This window comes from Nicotiana attenuata, unplaced genomic scaffold (assembly GCF_001879085.1).
Source record: "Nicotiana attenuata strain UT unplaced genomic scaffold, NIATTr2, whole genome shotgun sequence".
Classification (NCBI taxonomy): domain Eukaryota; kingdom Viridiplantae; phylum Streptophyta; class Magnoliopsida; order Solanales; family Solanaceae; genus Nicotiana; species Nicotiana attenuata.
The window spans coordinates 221207-229041 of NW_017671609.1; the positions used below are offsets into that span (position 1 = coordinate 221207).

General features: G+C 37.8%; 1 protein-coding gene across 1 annotated transcript in view; it reads right to left on the minus strand.

The window, feature by feature from the left end:
- The window catches only part of LOC109209264 (uncharacterized mitochondrial protein AtMg00810-like), a 6393-nt gene extending 3016 nt beyond the window's left edge, over positions 1 to 3377 (minus strand). Inside the window, exons 1-3 of the mRNA XM_019372501.1 lie at positions 3115 to 3377; positions 2675 to 3031; positions 2284 to 2629 (exon numbers count right to left, since the gene is read on the minus strand). Coding sequence (XP_019228046.1) covers positions 2284 to 2629; positions 2675 to 3031; positions 3115 to 3377 — 966 coding nt within the window. The remainder of the gene's footprint in view (positions 1 to 2283; positions 2630 to 2674; positions 3032 to 3114) is intronic.
- Positions 3378 to 7835: the final 4458 nt, after the last annotated feature.

Sequence of the window (7835 nt, forward strand, 5' to 3'; positions counted from 1 at the left end):
TTTTATTAAAACTCTAGGTCTAGCTCTAACCCTTTGATTTTATCTAATTTTTAGTGTTTAATCTACCTAATATACATGTATTTAAACTAATAATGAATGGGAGTAACTTACCTTGAAGTGCTATGTTGAAACCCTCTCTTTGGAAGCCCCCAAATCGCCTAAGTGTGGAGTGAGAAATGAAAAATGGCCTTTGAGTTCGAATTAAATGAACTCTCTGCCCAGCGATTTCCGCTTCTGCAGTGGTAGGACCGCTTCTGCGGAAATCGCTTCTGCGGAAATGGGCCCGCATTTGCAGAAATGGCCCAAGAAGCCTGGACATCTTCTGCGGTCAGGTGCCCGCTTTTGCGGGTCCGCTTCTGCGGATTTCGTGCCGCTTCTGCAGATTTCGCTTGAGGCTACAGGGCCGCTTCTGCGGCTATGAAGCCGCATCTGCGGTCTCCCTTGGCCAGGCCCTAGGACGCTTTTGCGATCAAATGACCGCATCTGCGGTCCAAGAACCATAGATGCGGTTATGACAGAAGCAGCAACTTCAGCTATTTCTCAATTTTTCTATTTCGCTCGAACCTCGCTCGTTTGACGCTCGGGGCTCCCGAGCCCCGCCCGAACGCACCGACAAGTCTGAAATCACGAGGCGGGCCTACTCGAACCCTCGGATCACTCAAAACAACGCCAAATCTTGGAATCACCCCCTAAAACCAAATGAATCAAACTATTGAATCTTCAAGTTCTTATTTCTCCACTAACGGGTCAAAACGCCCTTAAACTACTCGGATTGACACCAAATTTTACGGTCAAGTCTTAAATGACATTACAGACCAGTACCAAGCTTCGGAAGCAAAATCCGAGCCCGATACCTAGGGAAACAATGATTACTTAGCTTCTTTAATTCCTTAAAGCTTCAATTAAACAATTTTAGATAAAAATTCATTACTCGGGCTAGGGACCTCGGAATTCGATTCCGGACACACGCTCAGGTCCCATATTTTCCCACAGACCCTCAGAAATTGTCAAATCACGAATCCGGGTCCGTTTTCTCAAAATGTTGACCGAAGTCAAACTTGGTCTTTTAAGAAAGTCTTAAATAAGCAAATGAGCATATTTTACTCAAAACCCTTCCAATTCCCGAAACAATCGCCCCGCAAGTCGTAAATTAGTTAAAGCAAGTACGGGAGGCTTTATTTAGGGGAACGGGGGTTCTAAAAGGCAAAACGACCGGTCGGGTCGTTACACCCCGCACTCCACCCGCGTTCACCCCCCCCCTCCCGCCCCGCCCCGCACCCGCAATTTTTTTTAAATTTATAACAGTGGCATAGTAGTCATTCGGACGATTCTAAATTACAAATTACTTATTTGTTCTTTGAAAAAAAGAAAGAAGAAACATTTGAACGGTTAAAATAGAATTTATGAATTTTGAGTCTAATTAATTTGTTGTCGAAATTAACAACTTTAACGTTGGTATATAAAGAGGACAATAAATTCACCTTCAATGCAATTTAAGGTAGATAAACTTCTTTAATTTTAATTTGATTTAATCCTAATCCCAACTTGAGGATTGAGCATTGAGGACAATCCTCAGAAAAAGCAAGCTGATTTTGACTGGTGAAATGAAACATCTGTTCATCTTCTTATTATATTTTCTTTAGCGAAAATCTCCACTATGTTATTTTGTGTCTAATAAAAAAATACCAAATAAATTCTTCATTTTCATTTGTTAGGTAATTCAAACTTCTCAAAATACTGATCTAAGTTGTACGTACTTTGTTACTAAATATACACTCAAATCGCCAAAAATATTCACTCAAATCGCCAAAAATATTGGATACAATTATAAATATAAATAAATATAAAATTTAATGCCCTACAACTCCTCTCTGATAATTAATGGAGTATAAAGTATTTCTTCTGTATTTTTCTGGCTTCTATTTCTATTTATTTTACTTTGTTTTATATTTTGTTATAGCTAAACATGGAGTATCAGTTACTTACTGAACCAGAATCCATCCTTAATCAAATAATTAAATCTAACTTTTAAAATCGAATTTAAGTTTATTCCCGTTTTTAAATATTTTCGACAAAGGAAACTGTTTGCTGGCATTAAACATTTGTATCAGTTACCAAAATCTTAGAGATGAGAGATGAGCCATTTTAAGTCTGAGTGAAATTTGGAGTATTTGGGACTAGGGTTTTAAGTATTATTTAGCCTTTTAAAATTAAATCCCCACCCGCGCCCCGCCCCGCCCCACATTTTTTTTAAAACTTAAAAATTGAACCCGCCCCGCTAACGTTCAAACCCGCCCCGCCCCGCACCCGCACTGCCCCATTGCCATCCCTAGGTACATATGATGGACTAATCATTCCAGCTTGAAGTTTTTCTCGAACTATGTGACAATCTATTTCAATATGTTTAGTGCGTTCATGGAAAACGGGATTCACTGCAATATGCAAAGCAGCTTGATTGTCACAGAATAGTTGTGTAGGAGCTGCTTGTGGGACTCTTTGATCTTGCAGAATGTAACGTAAAAGCTCCAAGCATGTGTTAGCCATTGCTCGATACTCTGCTTCGGCGGACGATCTTGAAACATTTGATTGTTTCTTGGATTTCCATGAGATAAGGGAATTACCAAGAAAACTGCAATATCCAGTAACTGATCTTCTTGTGGCACGACAACCTCACCAGCATGAATCACAAAAGGCCTTTAATGTGAGATTATTGCAGGAAGGGAATAACATATCTTGTCCTGGAGTACTCTTGATGTATTTGAGGATCCGTCTAGCAGCATCCCGGTGAGGTTTTCGAGGCTTATGCATGTACTGACTTAATGTACGAATAGAGTACACTCTGACATGTCTCGTAACCGTAAGATATATCAATTTGCCAACTAATCTTCTATACTTGGTTGGATCATTCAATAATTCTCCATTAGTAGGAGTAAGTTTCAGATTTTGTTCTATTGGAAACTTGTCTGGGCGTGCTCCTAGTAGACCGGAATCTTGTAAAATATCTAATGCATATTTTCTTTGAGACATATACCTTTATGTGATCGAGAAAATTCAATAACCAGAAAATATTTCAAATTTCCATGATCTTTGATGCGGAAGCGTTTGAGAAGAAACCTTTTGAGACGCTCGATTTCATGAAGATTATTTCCTGTGAGAAGTATATCATCAACATAGACCACGATTGCAGTAAATGAGGTACCTTGAGCCTTGAAGAAAAGAGAATAATCGGGTTTTGACTGTTCATAAACAGCCTTTTGAATAGTTTCTAAAAATGTAAGAAACCAATTTCTTGATGCTTGTTTAAGGCCATATAGAGATTTGTGTAGCCGACATACAACATTCTCTCCCTGTCGACGAAGCCCGGGTGGAGGTTCCATATGCACTTCTTCATTCAAGTCACCATGAAGGAACGCATTTTAGACATCTAATTGGTAAGCAAACCAGTTGCGCCTGGCAGCAACAGTAAGAAAACAACAAAGTGTAGTAAGTTTAGTTGTTGGAGAAAAGGTTTCCTGATAATCAATACCCTCTACTTGAGTGTACCCTTTAGCTACAAGATGAGCCTTATATCTGTCAATTGTACTATCTGATTTGTACTTGATTTTGTATACCCATTTGCATCCGATGGCTTTATGGCCAGCAGGAAAAGGTACCAAACTCCATGTATTGTTTTGTTGGAGTGCTTCTAGTTTTGTACTCATGACTTGTTTCCAGTGAGTATCACTAACAACTTGTTCATAAGCGGTAGGCTCGGTATGACATGTGATGTTAGCTAAAAAGGTACAATGTGCAGATGACATACGAGAGTATGAAATAAAATGAGAAAGAGGATAACGAGTACCTGATTCAGAACTTGGTGTCAAGTTGGAATGATTGGCTTGTGATGACAGTATGTAGTCTTTATGCCATGTCGGAGGTTGCTTAACACGGAGTAATTGTCTTGTGGGAGTTGTAGAAGGATCTATAGAGTTGGAAACATGTGTTGTCAACCTGATTGAGGGACTAAGTGCATTATCAGGTGCATTGGTAGGTTCAGCTAGAGGTGAAGTTGCAGAAGTTGTAGGTTGGTCATGTGAATTATCTGATGCTTCAGTGAGTTCGAGTGGAGTCAATGGTTTAGGAGATATAGTAAAATTATCTGTATCAAAACACTCGACATGTTGAGGTTGGTGAGATGAAATGTTGGTGGAAGATGATGGTATATTCTGCAAATTTTCTGTGAGGTCTGAAGAAAAACTATGCATTGCAGAATCAGGATTTGTTGATATTGAGAACGGAAAAGTGATTTCTAAAAATTTGACATCTCTATACAATTTTTTTTGGTATCCAAATCATAAAGTTTGTAACCTTTTACCTGTAGGATACCCAACAAAAATACAACTTGGCACGAGAATCAAATTTATGAGTGAGATGAACAACTGTGGCATAACATAGACAACCAAAAACTTTTAAATAATCAAGTGATGGTGGATGATTATACAATAATTCAAAAGGTGATTTTGAAGATAATAATGGTGAAGGAAGTCTATTGATAAGATAGACAGCGGTCAACACACATTCGCCCCAAAAGGTGAGAGGTAAGTGAGATTGAAAAAGCAATGCTCTCGCTACAACGAAGATATGGCGATGTTTGCGTTCAACTACTCCATTTTCTTGAGGAGTTGAAATGCAAGTTCGTTGACATTCGATGCCTTGCGACTGAAGAACGTTTTTCATGGACAAAATTTCTTCGTCGTTATTTAATCTTATAGTTTTGACTGAGGCATCAAATTGAGTATGAGCAAATGCAATAAATGATTTTACTAGATCTTGGGTATTAGACTTTTATTTCTTAAGAAATACCCAAGTTCACCTTGTAAAATCATCCGCAATCTGAATGTGTAGGTACCCTGTGTGGACCCCAAATATCGCAATGCAAAAGATCAAATGGATTATGAGTCGATATTGAACTTGATGAATATGGAAGTCTAGTTTGTTTGGCCATAGGACAAACATTATAATCAGTCTCAAAAGATTCATTATGAGAAAGCAATGATGGAGAAACTAATTTAAAACGAGATGGTAACGGATGACCAATGCGCATGTGCCATAAATTTGAGGCTTGAGTAACTTGATAAGAGGCAGATATCTTTTTCAAGGGAGACATGTAATAGAGGCCGCCACGCTGTTCACCCAAGCCAATCATCTTTCCCGTAGCCAAGTCCTATAAAGTACAGAAAGTGGGAAACAATATGGCACAACAATTCAAAGCATTAGTGACCTTGCTTGCAGACATCAAATTTAAGCGAAAAAGGGAACACATTAAACATCATTTAAGGTGATCTCTGAGTTGAAAGGTATAGTGCCTGTGCAAGTTATTGAAGCTGACGATCCAGTGGGTAAGGTAACAATTGGTATTGACGGGGATTCTGTTTTGGTAAAAAGTGTGGAATCAGAAGCTATATGATCAGTATCTCCCCTATCCATGGTTTACCAAATACGGAATCAATTGAAATATTTGGAAAAAGAGAAGAACCTACTGCATTTGCATAAACATCGGCATTACCAGTAGCATTATTTTGTGTCATCAGAGATAAAGCACGAGCGATTTGTTGAAGTTGACTTGTAAAAAGTCCATGTGAAGAACTGTTGTTCTATTGAGTATGAATACCATGTGAAACTTGGGAAGTATCCATAGCATTAGCAGATGGAAGAATATTGTGCAAATTACCTTGGCCCCTACGTGAGAGTTGCTGACCATTTTGGTTGTTTGATTTGCTTGAAGCCCAAGTTCCATTTTTAAACTTACATCTATCTTCTGTATGGCCTTTTTTGTCACAATAATTGCAATGAAATTTAAGAGTTCTGCAATTTTCAATTGTATGTCCCTCTCTGTGTCACAATGCTTATTTTTGAACTTGTTTGAAAAATTGTTTGGAGGACTTTGAACTGTAGCAATGGAAAAAATTTCAATTGATTCTGACGACATAGCTCGCTGCGTTTCCTCTTGTACAACAAGAGAGTAAGCTTGGCATACATTCGGTAATGGATACATCATGCGAACATTTGAATAGACAACATTGTGAATGTCATTGAGGCCCATGAGAAAATGCATTACGCGATCTTCTTCCATCTGTTCACCATGTGCTTTCATCTGGTTGCAAGTGGGGATAAATAAGTGCATATCTAATTCATCCCAAAGACCTTTGAGTTTTGTAAAATATGCAGATACCGATATTTTACCTTGTGAAAGAGATGCCAATGACTTTTGGATCTGATAGATAGCTGGTGCATTCTTTTGCGAGAATTGATCTCTAAAATCCTCCCATACTTGATAAGCGGTCTTAGAATGAATGACTCCTTTGGCTAGATCGGGCTCCACTGAATGTGTAAGCCATGATAGAACCATGTTGTTACATTGATTCCATTGCACATATTCTGTTGGTTGTTCTGTTTCTAGAGGTGGTTTGATAGTTCCGCTGATAAAGCCAATTTTTTCTTGGCAGTGAAGGCATGTATCATGGATTTACTCCATGATGGATAGTTGGTGCCGTTCAGTTTCACTGGAACGAGCATATGATTGGGGTGATCTGAAGGATGAACAAAATATGAAATAGATTGGTCCAAACCAAGGGTTTGCTGGATGGTTTTTGAAGTATCAGATTGGTAGATCGGTGTTTCGTCTTTGTCGTTGGGCATTTTCTCAAGAAAATGGTGGCTGCTCTAATACCAAGTTAAAAAAGAGACAGAAACTTTTGTGAAACAAGAGAATTAGCTGAAGATGTGTGTTTTCATTTACAAAATTAGTTGCATATATATATATATATATATATATATATATATGTGTGTGTGTGTGTGTGTGTGTGTGTGTGTGTGTGTGCGCGCGCGCTAAGAATCAATCTAAGCCTAATTCTAAGCTTCCACAATCGTGATCCACATTATGTGGGATTTGCTTTACAATTAATAGAAAAGTGAATATACTACAATTAACACAATATATTTCTTAACATATTGTACCCCATGCAAGGGTGGAGCAACATGGTGCTAGTGGTAAAAAAGTGACTCAAAACTCTTTATAGGTTACAAGGTCTAATTTCAAGTGTTTTTTAATCCCTTATCCGAATAAGAGGTAGAGCCAGGATTTGAAGCTTATGTGTTCAGGATTTTAAATAATTTATGTTATTGGGTTCTAAATTACTAATTTACACATATTCAATAAATTTCTTAAGACGATACATGATTTAAACCAAAGCTACTAAGTTCGTCGAACCCGTAACTTCTACTCTCTCTCCGCCCCCTGATTAGAATTCCTGATTTTGCCCCTTGAGTCATATAGTTATTTCCCTAGTATGTAACACGATTGACCAACACTCCAAGATGTAAAATCTAATTAGAAATTCTAGAAATGATGAGAAATATGACTTGATAGTAAAAATTTGAGTTTAAAATGGAGCATGAGTAGTCAAGTACTATTCACACTACAAAAAAAGGGATAAACTCGAGGGGGTCATATTGTGGGGGTTATAGGTAACCCTGCAAATTGCATCAATTTGTGGAGGATTTGGCAACTGACACAAATTAGTTCAATTTTTTGTGAAGATTTAAAAGCGTCACAATAATAGTATCACGTTTTTATACCTTACTTGAAAATATTTTGTGAAGAAAGAAAACTCAACATATAACATCGTTAATAAATAATTTTTTTGTTCTTTTATTTAGTGAATTGGCTCTATAAACAGATACCTAGAAAAATCGGCAATAACGTATATACTCTCCTCCTTCAACCCGTCTTTTTGACTAGGTTTAATTTGGTTTGTAGATCCTCCCTTTTTCTCTTTGCTGCTTGTTCGATCCTT